Source organism: Aulonocara sp. 'chitande type north' Nkhata Bay, linkage group LG6 (genome assembly GCF_057382095.1).
Source record: "Aulonocara sp. 'chitande type north' Nkhata Bay isolate Kocher_YH1m ecotype deep benthic linkage group LG6, A_spYH_male_GT1.1, whole genome shotgun sequence".
Classification (NCBI taxonomy): Eukaryota; Metazoa; Chordata; class Actinopteri; order Cichliformes; family Cichlidae; genus Aulonocara; species Aulonocara sp. 'chitande type north' Nkhata Bay.
The window spans coordinates 16,597,657-16,618,823 of NC_141349.1; the positions used below are offsets into that span (position 1 = coordinate 16,597,657).

Consider the following 21,167-nt stretch of genomic DNA (forward strand, 5'->3'; position numbering starts at 1 on the left):
AACTAAAGTTACTCTCCAATATTTTAAGACAGTTAATCATAGTATTGGTAATATTGAGTATTATTGTTTATTTAACACTGGACTAGATCCAGCACTGCAATAGTTGAGATCATGGAGAATTTCAAGGATTTTATAACACTTAACCACATGCTGTATTTTTATTTTATGACTCCAATTGTGTGCTACCACAGTTTCAATCTGACATCCTGGAAATTAGAATCGGATGTTGACTGAGGATAAAAATAAAGTTATGCGGTTTTGTGCGTCTGCAGTGACAGATTCATCTGCCTGTTTTGCTCTTTTGCAGACTCAGTTGTGTAACTCTCCATTGTTCTTTGAAATGGTGCATAACAAGGTTAGCTACTCATTCACTCAAGAGGAATTGTGCGATATGGTGCACAACAAACAATACAAAGAGGCCAACGAACTAAGGAGTGGCTGTCGTATTGCATATAGGTGATCTCACAGGGTGGTTGCTGCTACGTTGAAAGATATATACATGAGTGCAGGTGGTGATCAGTGCCAAACATGGAATGATGCAGTGAACACAGCGTAGGGTCAGGTGTTAGTGGTGGGAACAGTCGTACGTTTATTGTTCATGTGTCCAACAGCAGAGGGGAAGAAACTGTTCTTATGGCGAGAGGTTCTGGTGCGAATGGACCGGAGCCTCCTGCCTGAGGGGAGCAGGTCAAACAGACTGTGTCCAGGGTGAGAAGGGTCAGCTGAGATCCGAGCTGCACGCCGCAATGTCCTGGAGGTGTACAGGTCCTGCAAAGATGGGAGTCTGCAGCCAATCACCTTCTCAGCAGAGCGCACAACACGCTGCAGTCTCTGTTTGTCCCTGACAGTGGCTCCAGCGTACCACACGGTGATGGAGGAGGTGAGGATGGACTCGATGATTGCGGTGTAGAATTGCATCATCGTCCGTGTTGGCAGGTTGAATTTCTTCAGCTGCCTCAGGAAGTACATCCTCTGCTGGGCTTTCTTGATGACGGAGGTGATGGTGGGCTCCCACTTCAGGTCCTGGGTGATGGTGGTACCCAGGAAGCGGAATGAGTCCACAGAGGTGATGGGGGTGTCAGTCAGGATGATGGGGGGGAGTGGGGCTGTGTGCTTCCTGAAGTCCACAATAATCTCCACTGTCTTCTGGGCATTCAGCACCAGGTTGTTGTGGCTGCACCAGGACACCAGACGTTCAACCTCCCTCCTGTAGGCAGACTCGTCCCCGTCCGAGATGAGTCCAATAACGGTGGTGTCATCTGCAAACTTGATTAGCTTGACAGACTGGTGGGTGGAGGTGCAGCAGTTGGTGTACAGGGAGAAGAGCAGAGGAGAAAGAACACAGCCCTGAGGGGAGCCGGTGCTGATGGTCCGGGAGTCCGAGACATTCTTTCCCAGCCTCACATGCTGCTTCCTGTCCGTCAGGAAGTCAGTGATCCACCGGCAGATGGGATCAGGCACATTCATCTGGGAAAGCTTGTCTCGGAGATGGTCTGGAAGGATGGTGTTGAAGGCAGAGCTGAAGTCCACAAACAGGATCCTGGCGTAGGTTCCTGGGGAGTCCAGATGCTGCAGGATGAAGTGTAGGGCCATGTTGATGGCATCGTCTACAGACCTGTTGGCTCTGTATGCAAACTGCAGGGGGTCCAGGAGGGGGGCCGTGAGGGTCCTGAGATGGGAGAGAACTAGGCGCTCAAAAGACTTCATGACCACAGATGTCAGAGCCACAGGTCTGTAGTCATTTAGTCCAGTGATCCTAGGTTTCTTGGGGACAGGGATTATGGTAGAGGACTTGAAGCAGGCAGGCACATGACATGCCTGCAGTGAGGAGTTGAAGATGCCAGAAAACACTGGGGCCAGCTCGTTTGCACAGTGTCTGAGGGTGGCAGGAGACACACCGTCTGGGCCGGGAGCTTTCCGAGCATTCAGGTTCTTAAACTGCTTCCTCACATCTGCTTCATGAATATGAAGAGTTGTGGTGGGAGGAGGTGGTGTGAAATCCTCTTTTGTGTGGGGTGAGGAGGGGGGTGTTGTAGGTGAACGGTTTGAAGGTGGTGATGGCTCTATGTAGGGGGGAGAGGTGGGGGAATTAGTGTCCAAAGTGTCTCTATTGTTGGGGCCGTTGGAGTTGTGAAGGCTGCCTGATGGCTCGTCAAAACGGCAGTAGAAGTCGTTAAGGGTGTTGGCTAAGAGCAAGTCATCAGTGGAGTGGGGGTTTTTTTTTGTTGTGGCTAACAAATGCTTATAGCCATAAAGCTTATAAACGGCCAACATTTAATATCCACCTTTCAAATATGAAGCAGGTGGATATTTCACACCAATGATGGGCATACAACCATGCCAGAGATTTAATGAGTTTGTACATGTTGAATTTTAACAAATACATTCATCGTTTTAATTTGCTAACATCTGTTAGCTTAAACCACAGGTGTCGAACTCCAGGCCTCGAGGGCTGATGTCCTGCAGGTTTTAGATATGTCCTCGATCCAACACAGCTGATTCAAATGGCTAAATTACCTCCTCAACATGTCTTGAAGTTCTCCAGAGGCCTGGTAATGAACTAATCATTTGATTCAGGTGTGCTCACCCAGTGTGACATCTAAAACCTGCAGGACACCGGCCCTCGAGGCCTGGAGTCCGACACCTCTTGCTTAAACTATGCATAAACAGAGCTGGATCTGTTAGAGCAGGGGTGGGGAACTCTAGGCCTCGAGGGCCGGTGTCCTGCAGGTTTTAGATGTCACACTGGGCCAACACACCTGAATCAAATGTTTATTTCATTACCAGGCCTCTGGAGAACTTCAAGACATGTTGAGGACGTAATTTAGCCATGTTGTTGTTGTTATTAAGGCTACACATACAGAGACCTTTAACATTATGAGCAGAGGCCTTTATTGGAAAGACAGATTGTGGTTTCGCTGGACTCTCTAAGCAACCAGGTGTTTACATTATTGCCTAGAAAATACATCATATCAGTAAGAGTGAAGAGTGTATTCTTACTGAAATATTATTACACACAGCACCAAAGTGCAGACGAACACATGAACACATATGTAAGGAATAGAAGGGCTTCCTAGATTTTATGTGTCTGTGCTCATATAAGGGAGGCAGGGTTCTATACAGAGGGAAATGTTGTGACGAGGTCGTGTCCCTCCGCTGGTCTCATTCTGGCACGAGCGTGGATCTCACAGTACAGCTGTCCCTCCACAAAGAAATAGCCCTTCTGTTTCAGGTTGACATCACAGTCAGAGCACACAAAGCAACCAGGGTGACGATATTTGTCCCGAGCTTTCACCACTGTCCCACTGAAGCATCAAAAACAAACTGATGTCAGGAGCACAGAATATACGGCACTTAAAAAGTGGTACAGCTTCACGATAAAGCATAGAACCCAGTTACTGCTGTGCTAACTGTTTATAGGTTAGAAACACTGGTAGATGTACTCTAAACAGGCTCCAAGTGTAAAGACAATAGATGGACACAAACCCAAATAACTGGAACACTTGTTTTCCTGCAGTGCAACCTCAATGCGACTTGTGTTTTTGCAACCAGAAAAGTCGCCCTCTGCTGCCCATCTAAAAACACACAGGTTTAACAGACTTCTCTTTCCCCCAGTCCCAGAAGCTTTTGATAATGTATTGAGTTTCAAAATGTAAGACATTTGTGTTTCTAGCTGACATTCAGTGGCCACTTTATTAGGTACACCTTGCTCGTACAGAATTGGATCCCTTTTTTCCTTCAGAACTGTCTGAATTCTCTTTGGTACAGATTCAACAAGGTTTTGGAAGCATTTCTCAGAGGTTTCGGTCCATCAGACAGGTGCTGCACATCTATATTAGCAATCTCTGATGATGGTGGAGGCCATATGAGTGCAGTGAACTTACTGACACATTCAAGAATTCAGTTTTTGATGGTTTGGCTGTGCGATTTAAATGACGCTGAGCCAGTACTGGTGGGCTGAAAGTGTGCCAAGAACACATCCCCCATACCAGGAGCCTGAACTGTTTGTACAAGGAAGGATGGATCCATTAATTGCATGTTTATAACAAATTCTGATCCTGCCATCCAAATGTTGAAGCAGAAATTGAGACTCGGGCCAGGCATCATTTCTCCAATCTCCTGTGGTCCAGTTTTGCTGAGCCCATGTAAACTGCAGCTTTAGTTTCCTGTTCTTAGCTAATAGAAGTGGTACCCGGTGTGGTCCTCTGCTGCTCCAATCCATCTGCTTCAAGGTTCGACGTGTTGCACGGTCACGTATGCTATTCTGCATAACTTGGTTGCACTGAGTTACTGTTGCCTTCGTATTAGCTTAAAGCAGTCTGGCCGTTCTTCTCTGACCTTTGACGTCAACGAGGAATTTTCACAGAGAGAACTGCCGCTCGCTCGATATTTTCTCTTTTTTAGACCATTCTCCGTAATCCCTAGAGGTGGTTGTGAGGGGAAAAATCCCAGTATGTCAGCAGTTTCTGAACTACTGAGACCAGCCTGTTTGGCACCAACAACCATGCCTCATTCAGAGTCACTTAACTTTCCTTTCGTCCCCATTCTGATGCTCAGTTTTCACTTCAGCACTGTGTTACTGCCACTCAGTGCATTATTAGGCTGATTAGATTTTTGCATTAACAATGAGGTGAACAGGTGTACCTAATGAGGTAGCAGGTGAGCGCATATAATTTATGCAGTTTCTGCGATCTTCAAACGATGCTAGAGCCTCTGGGTGTACTGCGCTGAACTGTGCTGTTTCTGCATAGATGGTCTTAATGTAAATCGCAGATGAGTCGTTCTATTTTTACTCACACAATCCCATTCCCACACTTGTCACAGACAGGCAGTTTCTGCAGGTTTCCTGTGGGCGTAGTTGGTTTGGTTGTGGGCGCTTTTACTGTCCTGGTCACAATGGGGCGAGTGCCTGATCACATTAGAAAGAAACCACTCAACACAAAAACCCTGCGTGATCATAACACACACATGAAAAGAAAAACCACGAGACGGGGACAAAGCGGCATGAATGATCATTCATTTTGGGTTTCTGTTTTTTGTTTTTCAGCATATTATACGTATTCTGCTAACAAAGGAAACACGTGGAAAAGTGCTTTTGTATTAATAATACTCCAAAAATAAGGAGAATGACACACACTGTGGAGCTTTAATAGGGTGTGATATGAGACATTGTCACAGTATTGCATAAATGATCTACTTACTTTCAGTCCTTTTTGTCCAAGTAAATCACAGTGTAATTTATTGAAAATGTATTAATGCCACAGGTAAGTCATCAACATGTAATTTCAGCTATGACTTTAAGCCAAAGGGTTTTTAGATCAATCCCTGAGCCCTTCTTCCAACCAGGGTTGAAAAAGATATGAAACCTTCAAATTTGTTCTTTATTTTTCTTACAGGGGGAAAGCTGAAAAAAAAAAGGTTTAAAACGGCAACTTTATGTGAAAAAACAGCATCTCGTGAACTGAAAAGTGTTTGATGACAAAACTACTGCCTGTCAGTGTCACTACAACCAGGTGAAGACTGAAAAAGTGGGAAGAATTATGAATGATTTATGAATTGATTTTTTGAGGAAGAGATGCATAATTTAGGAGAGAGCTCACCATCACTGTCAATAAATTCCTGGAGGGCTTTGAAGGAGCCAGACTGCCGAGGCTCCTGGGGATCCTCCTGGTCTTTCTGTAACATCCGGTAAACGTCAGAATCCTCAATGCTGGTTAGAGCTCTGGGACTGAGCAGTGCATCGAGACACACACAGAAAAACCCCATCAAATTCTACTAACTGCAATACAGGAGTTTTCTTATAATTCTGACAAAAAAAACCCAATGAAAGTTTCACCCATCACGCTTTAAAGTTGGTGTCTAGTGTGTGCAACAAATGTGCGTAACCAGGTGACGATCACGCAGCATGATGGGTCAGCCTTACAAGGAGAAAATGGATGCGAGACAAAAATAATCACACGGATTTGATTAACGTACAATTTGAGCTGTAATTTAACCATAATTATGGTTTAATAAACAATGATCCCTTCCAGTGTACTGATAATGTGCTGCAGTGCTCGTCTAAATCAGTGCAGAAGTAATGCATGAGTGAGTGGCTTTGGTCGGATGTGACCTATTCAGAAGTTGTGGTTGAGCCACAAAGAGATTCTTTCCTATATTCCCTAAGACACCGTACATCAAACAAGCTAATGGAATCCATATGACTGCATGGGAAGGCTGAAGGCTAACATGCTGTAGCACATCTGTGTGACTCACTGGACGGGTGATTCTGGAGGTGAGTTATGTAAAACGGGCAAAAACAATTGGTGCAATAGTAGCTCTGTAGGATCTACAGTGGTTATTATTCATTCCTGTTGTTGTATTGCTGGATCCTTATCACCCAAATAAAGAGAGTTGCCATAAGAGAGGCTCCAGAGGAAAGTAATTAGTTAATCAGTTATTTGGTTAAATATTCTTAGGTCAGCTCAGTTATTTTCAACCATAAACACACACACGCACAATCTTAAAAGCTTCCCACATACTTAATAGAAGAGTAAACAGCTATTTGCTGTGTATAATTACAACGATGCAATGATGTCCTTCGCAGAGGAAGAAGGCCTTTGTAAAGTGAGACTAAAAGCCACAAGGCAAAAACTACTCCAGAGAATCAGTATGTGTACTCATTTCATTTAAGCTCATGTAAGAATTTCCACTTATGTTTGCTGTGGCAAAGTAGACACACAGGGCAAGTGACGCAGAACAGCTTTACATTAGTTGGTTAAGTGGAGTATATAATGTGTACAAAAGTATTGTGAAAGTATTGTGCACCTGTTAGGCTTTGGATTCAGGTGCTTTCAACCACAGGTGTATAAAATAAAGCACCAATAAAGAATCAGTTGTACTAAAGAGCTCGCTGAATTCAAGCATAGTAGTGTAATAAGATGCCAGCTATGCACTTGCAACAATTTAGTACATGGAATTTCTTCCAAAATTAAGTGTAAGTGATATCATTGCAAAGTGGGAGCATTTAGTAACCCTAACTGCAAAGTGGCAGACCCCAAAGTTACAGAGCAGGGTTGCCAAGTGCTGAGGTAGTGCATAAAAGTCACCAATGCTCTGCTCACTCAATAGCTGCAGACCTCCAAATCTCCTTGTACATTAACATCAAGCACTGAAACTGTGCGCTGGGAGCTTCATTGCATAAGTTTCCTGTTGATGTAATGTGTTGGTGGCACAGTGTGGCATGCTGTCGTGCTAACATTTTTCTGTGTGTGTGAACCATTAGGCTTTACACTTACGCACCTTTATATTTCTAAACATACCAACACAATGACTGATGGAAAAGTATTTCTAAGCAACAGGTTTTTAGCACTTAGTTTGTGTAATGTGGTGCTTTTAGACAAACTAATGATTATTTGCACTGATCACCTCTCAGGCTTGTGCTGGACCAAGCCTCGGATCTGGCCCTCCATAGCATCCTGGATGTTGCCACTGGAGTAGAGGCCTATAGGCGTGTTGTAGGATGTGCTGACTACCTGGCGCTTGTCATCAATGTTCGCTGCTGCCACAAATGGCTGAGCTCTTCTATTGTGAGCTGTGCCAATTGGTTTATATTCCTGGTAGGAGAAGAAGGAAGCAAGGACACTACTGAAGCAGTAACAAGATACAAAGATTTAAGGCATCATAGCTACTAAACATACAGTCTCACAGACCTGCTGCTCTGCTTCCAGGTTTATTTTAAATGGGTGAGCTCTCCCGTCCTCCATGGCACGTGGAGTCCACAGTCTTGATTCGTTTCTGGAATTTAAAGGCAGATCCTGGTCAGAAGTTCACCACGATGAACTGACTGTTAAATGCCTGTTTTTGAAGCTTGTGCGCACATGTGAGCCTAATCCTGGCACATAAAACATCTAAACTGACCTTAGATTTATGTCTTTCCTTAAGTACCACAGGCTACATATTTCTTCCACATTTTTTCCCACAGCTTTTTTTGTAGTAGCAGTGGATATTATTATTAAAATTAAGGGGTCAACACACAAAATAATTGCAGTAACAATCTGTATTACAGAATGTGGATACATTAGTCATGGATTTATACCTTTATAGTAAAGCGAACACCTGTGAAATAGCTAACACCAAAAAATCCAACTTCAAATTTAACTTGAATCAAAAGCTGAATGATCCAAAAAAAGGTTTGTGAGCATGTGTATACTCCCGCAACCTTTCAATGGTGAGACAGAGCTGATGAGTGGATTCCTTTATCTTGTTCTGAGCTTCACAATGCAGCATGTTTGTTGCTGGGACTCCCTCAATAGCCAGGATGACATCACCAGGGCACAGGTTGGCAGCAGATGCCTTACTGCCAGGAGTGATCTGGATGGGAGTCAACAAACAAGGCGAGCATCATAGACAAGTGGATAACAAAAAAAAAAGGAAAAACAAATATCCATCCATTCTCTTCAGCTTGTCCTTATCAGGGTCGTGGGGTTGCTGTAGCCTATTCCAGCTGGCATAGGGTGAGAGGCAGGGTACTCCATGGACAGGTCGGCAATTTGCCACAGGGTTCACACAGTGACAGATCACCAATTAACCTAACCCCACTGACTGCATGTCTCTGGACTGTGGCGAGAAGTCAGAGTACACGGAGAGAACCCATTCAGTTCACTGAAGGTTAGCCCAAATCCTCACCCTTCCACCACCGTGCTTGACTGTTGGTACAAAGTGTTTGTGCTGCTATGCTGTGTTTGGTTTTTACTGAAAGTAGCACTTAGCCTTTGTAGAGATAAGAGGCTTTCTCCTAGTAACTCTTCCAAATAAGCCATACAGGACTTTTCTATACGTACTGCCATGAACTTCAATATTTGCTGTCCCAACTAAGGCCTGTAGAGTCTAGGATGTAGTTGTTGGTAATTTTAGTGTTTCTCTGAAGATGCATGGCCCAACCTTGGGGCAAGATTACTCCTGTGAGGATTAGCAGCTGCCTTAAATGTTTTTGACTTGTAAATAACGTTTCCCTGTAGAATGATGGACTTTAGAAATTGCCTTATAACCCTCTCCGGATTGATTGGCACCTGAATGCTCCAGGCAAGCAAACTCCCAAAATTTGCTGATGATCAGTTAATCTGGTGAATTTGATCAGTAGCTCATGGCTGCTACTTATCCTCTTAAGCAATACAGGTGTACTTCACAGACACAGTTCATCTGAGGGTGTATTTATCCAATTGTAAGTCCAGATAAATTTTAAACTGGGTGTGCTTTCATTTTACTGTGGCGGTCAGTAATAATGCAAACAGCTCCATGTAGGACAAAGGATACTTTAACAAGCATATTCTATGGCCTGTTTCAGTTCCTAGACAGTGTTCCCTGGGAACACTGAATGGGGGATCTTTAAGAAACACAACAAGTTTTTCACCGAGCAACTATTTCTGAAAATTATGGGAGTTACACACTTTACTAAGACACACCATTCATTAGCTAATTCCTAATTAGTCTGTCCAACGTCCAACTTTTAATTTCAGCAGCAGCTGTCTTCATTTGCTTTTCGTCCTACGATTTAACTAAATTTTCATATCAGTTTATTCCTCTCAGTTTCAGTGACAAACAAAAACATGCCCTCGACGAATTCAGGGATGTACGGCTGTAGCTGGTGGGGTCATGGGAAAAGTTTGGGACCAGAAGACCAAGTTATGCAGCGGAAAAGGTTGAAGCAGCCTGAATTAGTATCATTATCAATAGAGGGAGTGGAAAATGAGCACGATATTTACGTCTGTATTAAAACTATTTCCTGTTTGTTGTATCATAGTTTGCTAACAATCATAACAAAGTGTTCTTTTCTCAAAAACAGAAAACTTGGCATGTTTGAGCATTTAAATCCAGCTTCAATAGAGTCCAAATGCAGTTCTTTTCAACAACACCTTACACGAACGAGCAAATACATAATATGCTTAAACTTATACATGCTTACACACAAAGACTTGAGTAAAAAAATAAAACAAAACCCCAACATATTCCGGTGATCTCATTTCTACTGTATGGTCAAGATTCTTACATGGATTGAAGCTTTAGCTTTATTAAACAGAAACTCTGCCCTTGACTTGGATTCCCTCTGTACATTGCCTTTATACAGTCCAGTACGTCCAGATGTTGCAGTGCTGTGAAAAGTCTGTTCTCCATCACTGGCACGTCATCTTTTAATACAGTACTCAGGGGCTGGGCCCCTTGTTTCTGTTCCCCTGCTTGGATCAAAGCTTTATAACCTCCCCCCCCCACACACACACACAAATTCAAAACACAATTCAGACCATTGATGAGCTAAATCTATAAATTCAGCAGCTCGTGCACTCTCCACAGTAGCTGCTAACAGAGAGACGTTGCTCTGGTTGGTATGCATGTGTGTAAACTCTCCTGTCATGGAGCCAAAGTAAACACCGAGTGACAGCGTCCAGATGGTAATATGTATTCTGATGGTCAGGAAGTGACTGGAAAAAAGAGCAAGAACTGCCAGAAAGCCACCAGGGTCACAGCTCACCTCTCCCGAGGCAACATCAAACAGTACCCAAAATGTCCACTTGCGCCACACAGGGCACGACCTGTGCTCAGTCATATTGCATTACTGGACATTGCAGACTGAGCTACACTGAGATGTTACGGTGAAACTTAAATTAGGTCATCTGCCTATAAATAACAGCGGATAAAAGTGGTGAGGGGATGTCTCATGCTTCCAAAAGAGGGAGCGGTAATTTACAGTGGAGCATTTGTTTGAGAGCGCTGTCAGACTTTGTCTCGCTGCTCTCATGTCTGGATCGAGTAGGTACACAGCCATGCTTTTATTTTTTTCTTTAATTACATTCTTTTGCTTCCTCGGAGTTCAGCTGTCATGTCAAACGTTTGTCTTTGTTTAAATTACAACCACCTGCCTGCCTTTTCTTTCTGCTTTTCTTCCGTCCTGCCTCTCTCTTCTCTTTTTACCTCCCTTGCTTGCTCTAAAACTATTTTCTTAAGAGTCCGGGATAAAATAGGGGATGCAAGTAGCAAGACTGGGAATGTGACAGGTTGAAGCTCGTTGTGAAGGAGTACCTCAGCCTTCTTGTCAGCTGCAATCTTCTTTTTTTTTTTTCTGCCTGTTTGGACCGCTGGACTCTGATAAGCATATACAGTTGTAGTCTTAAAAATTAAGCCAAAGTAATGACATCATGGGAGTAGTTCTCTCACAGAGATCCTGCAGAGACACGTAATGCATGTTAGGCAATTGAATCCATGTGCTTTACACCCCTCATGGAGACATCACACAGAGATGCAGATCTTCATGGGTAAATCTAGAGCGGCGCCCACTTTACAGCCCCTGTGTGCTGAAGAAAAAGATGATTATCACTTGTGTTTACTTTCACCAGCTGGGAACACCAACGGCTCATGAAGGGGAGGATGTTCCTAACCAAAAATGGCATTGAACGGAGCGAGTCGAATCACTTGTGCTCTCAAATAAATCTTGTGGGTTCACTGAAGTAGCAGCTTTTTAATCTGCCCTGTAGCCATTTTTTTTAATCATAGTTTGTTTTGGGGTTTGGTTTTTTTAACAGTTGTCTCTGTTACAAATGCATTTGAGGATACAGCTTCTCATATTACTGATCTCATATCGTTTCCGCTTCCCCTCTCTCTTCAATCTCAGCCTTCTTTCATCACTGTGCTCATACAGGCCTCTGAGTGTCCACTAACACAACAGGTGTGAGTTTACTGGAAAGAGCTGGTGGTTTGTGAGCTAAAATTGCTTTTGGTCAGTATTTCCTGAGGTCCCTCTCTAAATATAGATTCACATAACCCCATCATACATAACAGGATTACTGATCTCCATCTCTGGCTGACTCTGGGGATTCAGCCCACAGGCAAGTTGTAACACAGATGGAGAAAGCAGTGCTCATCGTCAAAATCCTAACTTTTGTATTTTGCAGTGATCAAAACAGTTATTTGGAGCAGTAGCCAATATAAATGTCTGTTAACTGTGTGCATCCTTTGAAATTCTTATGTGTTTATTAGGTTTGTGGAGTCTGAATTATTAAAAAGCTAAAAAAAAAAAGTTTTGATTTTGACCAATATGGAACAAAAACGCTAAAACTTCCAACTACAAGGGACGATGTAATCTCATTTAGAAATAATCCTCATCAAAGTAACAGAGACTGGTTTTCTTACTCACAGGCTATGCTCAAAAAATATTGGATTACCTACATGTTACACCCCATGAACGTCTGCAGTTGTGCAGTTCGCAGAGCATCTCCTAAGCACCACTTTCATCCCCGCTCAGCAACTTACGTGGCTGGCATTGCTGTGTTTCCTAAATGCTTCCACTTTGGAATAATGCTTAAAGTTGAAGACTTTAAAGTAGTCACCGTATTATGATCAAATTCATTGAGCTGAGCATGGCTGGACACTTTATTTTATATGCCTGTGAGAATGGAACTGAAAACATCTGAAGTTACACTAAAAGCTGACAGGAAGTCACCATTTTACAGAGACTACAACAAAAATGACAGATTTTTCACCCATAAGGAATAAGTTCACATCCCGTTTAGGACATCTGTTGAGACTTTGCTTTTGACGGTATGATTAGGTTAGATTTTGGCAGCAAAAGTTAGCTAGCTCTAAAAAAACAAAATAGTTAATATAATCCTTTTTAAAATATAAATTACATACTGGAAAGCAATTTCTACCATCTACATCTAATGGCTTCTGTTTTAGATGTTGGAGGGTTTTATTGAAGTTTATTGAACTACTTGGTACTGTTAAAAATTTTGCTAGTGTGTGAAAGAGTGGCAGCGAGGTTTCCTGCCCAAGCATTAGTAAGCTAGGTGCTACACCACTTTTCTGAAGTTGTAGATATGATTCCATAAATGAATGAAAAAACATTTTATGATAGCTTTGACTGGCGCTTCAGAATAACAGTCTAAGTTTGCTGGTGGCAAAAACAAGCTTTTACATTCACACAGATCTTTGCTAAGTGGGATTAGCGTGCTTGACGGTCGTTGGTTTCTTGCTCTATTTTAGAAAGTACAAACATTTTGGTCAAAAATTATTTAGGTCAAAAAACATTTAGGTCCCCCAAATTAGAAGATATAAATAGGTTTGAAAATTACCTGAATTTTCCTTTAAAAATGAGACAATAGGAGCCACTGGTTAGCATAGCCTAGCTTAGCGTTCTGAAGCGAAACAGATAGTTGGACTCTCTAAGTTTACCTGCACTCCCAAAACTTACTTATTAGAATGCTATTTGCACTCTCACACACGCAAACCACAAAAACAATAATATAAAATTTATACAATTAGACTAGAACCTGGTGACTTAAGGACAGCAACATAAAGAGTCAGTGAGGTTTGAGATATGAAAGACTATCTGTTATCATATTTGTACTAAACTAACAACAACACCCAGTCACTTATCTACAGTATTTATCTTCTTATCCAGCTTTGGCCTACAAAATACATGAACATATTTAACATATTTTCAGAAACAGAGAATGTGAACTGTACCATTTAATTTGTGCTAAATTTACAACATCATTATTGGTATCTGTGAGGATTCCCTTGTTAGTACTTCGTGTCAACAGGAAATACCTAATTTCTTCCAGGAAATTATCGTTTTCATCACCGATGACCCCATACAGATAAGAGTTTCTCCATTTTCTTATCTTCCAAGTCCACCTACAGTCAGTCATTCACATGTCCAAATGACTTAATCTAGTTGGAATTTTTTTTTTGTATTTGCGAGTTATTTTTGTTTCTTCTCTCATCTTTTATCTCTCTCTGTGCTGTTGAGGATGACGAGCTGCCTGATGCTGTAAGCTGATCCAAAGTTGGTGTACTTTCTTCTCAACAGCTGCACTGTTCTAACAGACATTTCATAATGCTGCGCTCATCACTCCAGCGTCGGCACTGTCTGTTCGTCCTGTAACGTGAGGAGGTTCACACAGGTTTGTCCAAACATTTGTTTAGATCATCGGATTTAAGTTGGTGATTATTCACACAGGCAGCGGGATTAGAGTATGATTTTGGAAATATTTTCCATGCTTCAAAATTTACTCAATGAGACATCCGTGTTTGTGTGTGTATTCGTGTGCGTGTGTGCACATATGTTGGATAACAATGCAAGCTGCTATTTGTATCTAAGCCTCTTGCATTTACTGCGGCACAGGTGCAAGCTTCATACCACACCAGAATGTTTCTAGAATGAATCGTCTGGAAGCACAATGTTTACCCTCAAGCTATTTGAAAAATGCACTGGGAAAAGAAAAAAATGATTTAAAGAACTACTTAAAAAACTGGCAAACTGATATCACTTTGCTTCTGTTCTTATAATGCAGACATTATGCCACTCACTCACTCACTCACCCTGGAGATGGTCAGGGGCTGGTTGAAGTCCTTTCCTCCTGTCAGACGAAAGCCCCAGGGGGCCGGCCCATCCAGCACCACGTTAAGTGGCATGACCCTTTAAAGTCTCCCTGCTGTTTTGACAGCAGCACAGACAGTAAACTGCACACTGTGGGGATCACAGTTAAAGAGCAGTGGAATATCAAAGTGATGGAGATTTTGAACCAAGTGAGGGGGTCAGGGGGAGGAGGATGGACAGCTCCCGCCCCGTGAGTGAGGTAATTGGTCAGATTTTGGGAACTGACTCTCAAGTCTGTCTGTACTAATTCTGTTTGAGCGTGTCTCGTTGCTTCTTTTACAGTACTCAGTAACTGCTTACCTAAATGAACTCGTGTCCACACACAGACTGAAGATGTAAACCAGCTTCTGTCAGAAGCCAGCCCCCACTAATGCTTCTCATCCCTGGGCAGCTCGAGGTCTGGCTGGCCTCCTCTTGCTCTGGTTGATGGGTCTTGCTGCTCCTGCCCTTATTTGGTCTGAAGGCAAAGCTTCTCTCTGAGGCCTTGGAGGTCTCACAGGCACATTCCAGTCACTATTGATTTGGAAGGGACCCAGGACTCTCACTCCTAGCCGAGCTTGATAACAATCCAGCTCTGACTTGAAGTTTTTTTTATTTTTTATTGTGTTTACAGCAGAAACCGGGCTTTGTCTACTCTATTAAACTGAGCCATTTTTCATGTCTTTAAAGACTTCTTCTAGGCCAAAATCTGAATTCGCTCTTTGTGATCTCAGGAATTTATTTTTCAGCCAATACAGAATTTTCTTTGCTCCCCTTTCATATCTGTGTAGTACTATTAATAAGTTAAAATAAAAAATAAATAAAAACATCAAATGGTCCATGCCTGTGAGTAAGGCATACTAATCTGTGTCAACAGTGATAGCCATTTAGGCTGAGCAGGGAGCGGCTTCATCATGTAAATGTGCCATTATGAATCCACACCACAAACTCCGCCTTCGGCCTTGAAAACCCTTTCCCACTTGCAGTATTTCAGCGTGGATCAGATTCATGGTTTGTTTCTGTGGTTGCCATGACATGGAATCACTTGTGTTTCCACATTTCTTTCTCTCTGGACAGAATTAACAGGCCGTAACAGTAAGAGTACAGATCTAGGCATCCATTCTCTGTAACACCAAAACCATATTTAGCACACGTGTAGCGTTCAAGTACATAAGCATATAGGCATTATATGAACTTTATGTTTACCTTGCTTTACCTGAGGAATGGAACAGTTATATATGTCATGCAAGTTTAATGCAACATAGATCAGGACTGCTCTACTGGTTCAATGTGTGATGAAGCTTCAAAATCCACCAATAGCAACACAGTAACTCTGTAACTTCTGTCGGTGCTGTGCTTTTTTGGAAATCGAATTTCCCAGAGGAACCCACCTGAGGGATTAATAAAGTTCTATCTAATCTAATCTAATCTAATCTAGCGCTGTTGAACGTGACTGAAACCAGGACTCTGCTTGTTTGCAGACCCACTGAAAGAGCTCTCCTTATTTATCCTTTATTTATTCTTGTTTTCAAGTCTGCCTAGAGGAGCCGTGCATATGGTGGATTGTAGCCAGAGTGTCGTGACAAACTGCAGGGCACACGTTCCCCTCCTGATGGTGAAATTTACATCGCTTGGACTGAAGCGGACCTTCCACACTCACAGACACCAACTGCTGTTTCTTTGCTTCTTCGCAAAGAATTTGTGACCTTTTGCAAAAGTTTTGTTTGTAAGAAGAAAGAAATGTCCTTGTAGCTGAGAGCCAAAATACTGAGATGGTTTACTTGAACATGCAGCTGCCTTCTTATTGGCACACGACCGCCTTTTACTGCAGATTGGTTTCCTCTACTGGCTCCAAAAGAGAGTCAATCTCTGTCAACTCCTGTATTAAAAGATTGCCTCTGGGGTTGGGGATTCAGTTCAGTGATTTTACGTCACCTGAAGCAGAGATGGGCAGTAACGCGTTACTGTAATCCGATTACTTTTTTCAAGAAACGAGTAAAGTAAGGGATTACTATTGCAAAAACGGTAATTAGATTACCGTTACTTTCCCGTAGGAACGCTGCGTTACTGCGTTACTAAAACAGTGATTTTTTGCGAGAATGTCTCATGACAGTGACATAAGCGAGTGCGCCTTTAGTGACAACAGCTGTGTGCAGATCAACAATGGATCACATATCGATTGTGGGAGAGAGTATGAGCGTGTAGCGTTTAAAGCGTGGAAGTACTGACCTTACTTTGAGTTTGATTCCATAAAAAGTGACAAAAACATTAGCGTCCGTTGTGCGTGGGAAGAAAACTTCTTTTTACAGCGAAAAAACCCCAAAACTTCCAAGCAAGCACCGAGTAGCTACGACGTAATGGGAAACTCACAGAGAAACTCGCGGATTCTTCCACTGACCGCGGCACACCTGCACCAGGGTAAACCTCCGCCTACCGCAGTCCTGCTTTACAGGTGAAAATAGAGCAACAGGACCGCTGAGTCTTTGACTTTATTTATTTTCTGCTGTGTTTTACTTGCATCTATTTGAAAGACTGAGTGTAAACACAAAATTTTTTTTATTTTATGTGCTGGAATGTGCAGAAAATAGGTTTAAATGTTAAACTAATTTATTCAAGTCAGAGAATGTTGCATATAATTAAATTTTTGCTTGATGCATAAAGTTAAAAGATTAAAACTGATAAAACAAGCTTTAAAAAGAGACTTTTCCATTTGATTACATTTTGTATGATGGATTATGCAGAAAAAGTAGAATTGGGCTGAAAGATCTATCGCTTTATCACCTATTCAGGTTGTAAATCGTGTTTTTAAAAAGTAACTAAGTAATTAATTACTTTTGAAAATAAGTAATCAGTAAAGTAACGGGATTACTTTTTTGAGGAAGTAATAAGTAATTAGTTACTGATTACTTTTTTCAAGTAACTTGACCAACACTGACCTGAAGTCAACTGGACTGAAATGGATGTTTGAATTCTTTTTGTGGCACTGACACCACAAACACTTGCCTGGTTGCAGGGAATGGAATTACGTGCCCTGCTTTGAGTTCCAGTCTACAAAATTTGTGTTTTTAGTCAGCTAGCACTAATTAGTAGGTACTCGTGTCCATCTAAATTATATGTCCTACCTTAGCTAGGGCAGGCAACAATAAAATAATTCAAGTCTGAGAGGGAGCGACCCGCCTCCAGCTACTCTGGGCTCTGTTTTCTGGTTTAAAAAACAAAAGAAAAAGCATCCGACACAAGATTTCTCCAACCACAGGGCTTTTCACCGGTTATACATTGGTAGTTTCCAGTAGTCGTGTATACGTTGTAGCAGTTTACTGTCACCAGGGGGCGGTGTCCATGACAATCGGTCTGTTGGTCCTTTAGCTTAGCGTCTACTGAGAATAGGGCTGAAGTAATAATAGACAAAGACCTTCTTAGTAGTGAAGTGAAACCAAGTGTTAAAAACGGTTTAAACGGTTGTTCTCTGCAGGTGCTTCCTTTGCTTTTCGTGCTGCTCTTTTGATGTTTTACGTTTTAATGAAGGGGGAAAAACCCTTCATGCTGAATTCTGACGTTACTCGCTTTCGTATTCCAGCCCACATTTCTATCAATCAGCTTTCAACCTATGCTTAATGTGAGCACCTAAGAACATCTGTGTAGGTTGTATACCCAGAACTTTTCACTCTGTTCAGTCCAATACCGATGCAAACCGCTTTGCAGTTTTTAAATTCTGCTTGACGTCAAAAGTGAACATTAATTCACGCGTGTGTCCTGTGACCTTCTGGTAGGAGAGGATTTATGCCAGGGATTTCTAGATTTCTGCCTATGGCACCTGAGATTTTCATTTCAGGTGGATGACATAATCTTTTTCTGTTGAGCTGAAAGAAAAAAAATTGTTGGAATATTTGATCTACCAGCTGGATTTTATTAGCAATACAGCCCCTTAAAATCATCCAACAAGTCCTACAAGAAATACTCAGGTCCAAGAGTGTGCATTGAGTTCAATAATAACATGAATAACATAAGATTTACACCTTCATACACGTATAAACATATCAGCAATCAAATTCATCTCCTTGCTTCGAATTTGTTCTTACGCTCGTATCAAAGGCAGGCAGAGGGCCTAACGTTTAAACACTGAACACTTTGTATGTTCTCTGCACACTTTCATACACTTTCTAAACTACATATGCATAAATTATTCTTTTTGTTTTTGCATCACAGGTTTACATATACATGGCTATTAAATTAGTGAGCTGGATTTAAGGCAGCGATCACCAACTCTACTCGGTCTACCTACAGTAAATTCACTTTAAATACCCCACCAACGTAAAAACGACGAACTGGAGCAAAGAAAATCCTACGAGCCCGGCTACACGAGACGTTCTCAGAAGAATGCGGGTTAGCACCACTGATGATGCGAAATGGAAAGAAAGAGGAAACCAAACGTGATGGTGGATGAGAAAAAGCCGACTTTATAAAGCAAGTGGATGTTGGCCATTTTACAGCTCACATACAAAAACAAAAAAAGGCTTACAAAAACACGACACGCTCACACTCGCACACAGTGAACTCACGCCGGCTGAAATGGTGAATGACAGAGAGTGACGTGAAGGACAGTGAATGATAAAATATTTTAAGGTGCTTTTACATCGTTTTGTTGTCAGTGTCCATTCTTTGTGAAGAAAACAAAACAGAGATCAGTTACTGAGAACGACACGCTAAGATGGAAATTGCCAATCATTTCACAACAGTACAAACATGAGTAATGACACACTACCCACTCACTCTGACAACAGCTATAAAAGATCCAACAGCAGTTCTGTGATTTCCAAAGGTTTTCAAAATTCCCGTCCTGTATCTGACTTAAATAAATTCATCATAAAACAACAGTAAGTTCTTTTTAGCCCATTAACCATTGTGTTTTTGTTTTTCTGTAATCACTCAGAACCTGGACTTTGAATAATGATGACCATAAAATAACAATCATTCAAATGTAAGTTAGGTACTGTTAAAATATGCTTAAAAAAAATCCCAAAAAAAACAATGTGGTGCTCCGTTCTTTCTAAAAATCATCGTATAACACAGTGAGACCAGCCTTCGTCTTCTAATAAATATAATACCTAAAAAAGGTCAGTAACCTTTCTGCATACACTTTCAACACACTCCTCTCCCCCGAAGCCAGGCGCAGTCAAAATGACCTCTGCTGTGTAAAATCTGAAGTGAGGTTAAAAAAAGAAACCAAAGAGATTGTTTGTGATCAAGTTCAGTAAAAGTGCTTCAATTCTAACGTGAAAATAACTGAACAGCAACAACGTGTTTACTAATCTGGAGCTAAGTCTGTGATAGTGTTTTTCTTCACGTCTGCAGTATTTAAACTTATTGTTCATTTTATTAAATAATATCCCCCAAAGTAAAACAAAAAAACATTTGCTGAACCATCCTTTTACCTGGCATGATGATGCAACACGTTGGCTCCTAATTTGCCAAAACACATCTGGCCTCTGACACAATACTGCTTTCCTTTAACACTCTCTGCACTAAATCTTTGTGGAGACATCTGTAAATAAACACTGAAGTTAACTATAAGTGATTTAAATTTTGAGTTACTGGAGAAAAAAAAAAGGTATTCTTGGTGATCTTAATGTCCTTAAACAACTGAAAAAGAAAGGAAAGCATCACTGCAGATATACTTCCGTTATTGTCAAAAGTCAAAGGTCACTGGGTGCAGCACAAATCTTCGGTTCTCCATAATAGAAAAATAAGGGTAAAAAGATAAGTTTAAAAAATGCGTTATTACTTTATAGAAGTCTTCCATTAAAGATGGCTAGTTAGAGCTAAGTATTTTGTCTGTGTGAAGCTGACAAGCCACACACATACACGCAAACACAAACGTGTGCTGCAGGTCTTTGTTGATGTCCTGCGGGTGCTGTGCTGAGGAGGGCGATGAACGGGTCATAGAAAGGGGCGGGGTCAGCGGGAGTTTGGAATCATTATAGCTGCTTCACGTAGTTTCCTGGGAAGGTTCCAAACAACTTGCTCCTTCGAGAGGTCCCTTCACAAACACAGAACAATGAAAGGAAACTGTCAGGGCTGAAACACGACTATGGCACAAATGTCAGCTGTAGTCTAGAAATCTGCCAACTGTGGAGATTCAGAACTACACCAACATTTAAGCAGGTTTCATTTTTGAAAAACAAAGAAATGACACTTAATCTGTGCTCAGCTGTGAGGGATATGGTTGTTTTGTCTTCTCCCCCAGTCAGTGCTGAAGCCACACTGACATCTAGTGGTGTGTCTAGTTTTTCTACATTTTTATGCTTTAGTTTTCCTCTATTTTTTAGAAGGTTTTAGGTCGTGTTTGTCTTTACACCCTGACTTTAGACATTAAATTAAGGAGGGGGTCCAAAGTTGGTGTTCTCAAATCACATTAATTTCATGGTCCATTCGGTCCATTGTAACTGACTAAACCTTTAACTCATACATTAGTAATGGTTAAAAAGCTAGAAACCAGCACAAACACAACAGGAAAAAATAACAAACAAAAGCACAAAATGCACTGTATAAAGTGTAAAAGGTCCTTGAGGTAAATTCTGTGATTTTTGTGAGTATCTATAAAATTATATCGATTTTTTTGATATATACAGTGGTGGACAGAGTTATCAAATTCCTAATTTAACTGAAAGTAGTTCAGCACTTTATTGGAGTCATTATCAAGTTAAACATTGACTGTATTTATTTTCTGCATTCTTCCTGCTTATTCAGTCAGTGCGCTCATTTCTGCTTCATTTAT

General features: G+C 41.6%; 2 protein-coding genes across 17 annotated transcripts in view; both read right to left on the reverse strand.

Moving 5' to 3' along the window:
* Nucleotides 1-2,805: 2,805 nt before the first annotated feature.
* Nucleotides 2,806-14,831, reverse strand: LOC147327579 (PDZ and LIM domain protein 3-like). Of its 2 annotated transcripts, none has more exons than XM_086295287.1 (7): nt 14,714-14,831; nt 8,201-8,352; nt 7,692-7,776; nt 7,408-7,595; nt 5,601-5,728; nt 4,798-4,909; nt 2,806-3,305 (listed from the first exon to the last, which is right to left on the reverse strand). In XM_086295287.1, the coding sequence occupies exons 2-7, from the start codon at nt 8,266-8,268 to the stop codon at nt 3,116-3,118; spliced, it is 771 nt and encodes a 256-aa protein (XP_086151413.1). In that variant the 5' UTR covers nt 8,269-8,352; nt 14,714-14,831; the 3' UTR covers nt 2,806-3,115. The 2 variants fall into 2 exon arrangements, with proteins under 2 accessions (XP_086151413.1, XP_086151412.1); XM_086295286.1 differs by lacking the exon at nt 14,714-14,831 and adding an exon at nt 14,356-14,633.
* Nucleotides 14,832-18,828: 3,997 nt separating this feature from the next.
* The window catches only part of sorbs2a (sorbin and SH3 domain containing 2a), a 64,210-nt gene continuing 61,871 nt past the window's right edge, over nt 18,829-21,167 (reverse strand). For all 15 annotated transcript variants that reach the window (XM_086295271.1, XM_086295269.1, XM_086295281.1 and 12 more), the window contains one exon: nt 18,829-20,429. In XM_086295271.1, coding sequence (XP_086151397.1) covers nt 20,368-20,429 — 62 coding nt within the window. In that variant the 3' untranslated portion in view covers nt 18,829-20,367. The remainder of the gene's footprint in view (nt 20,430-21,167) is intronic.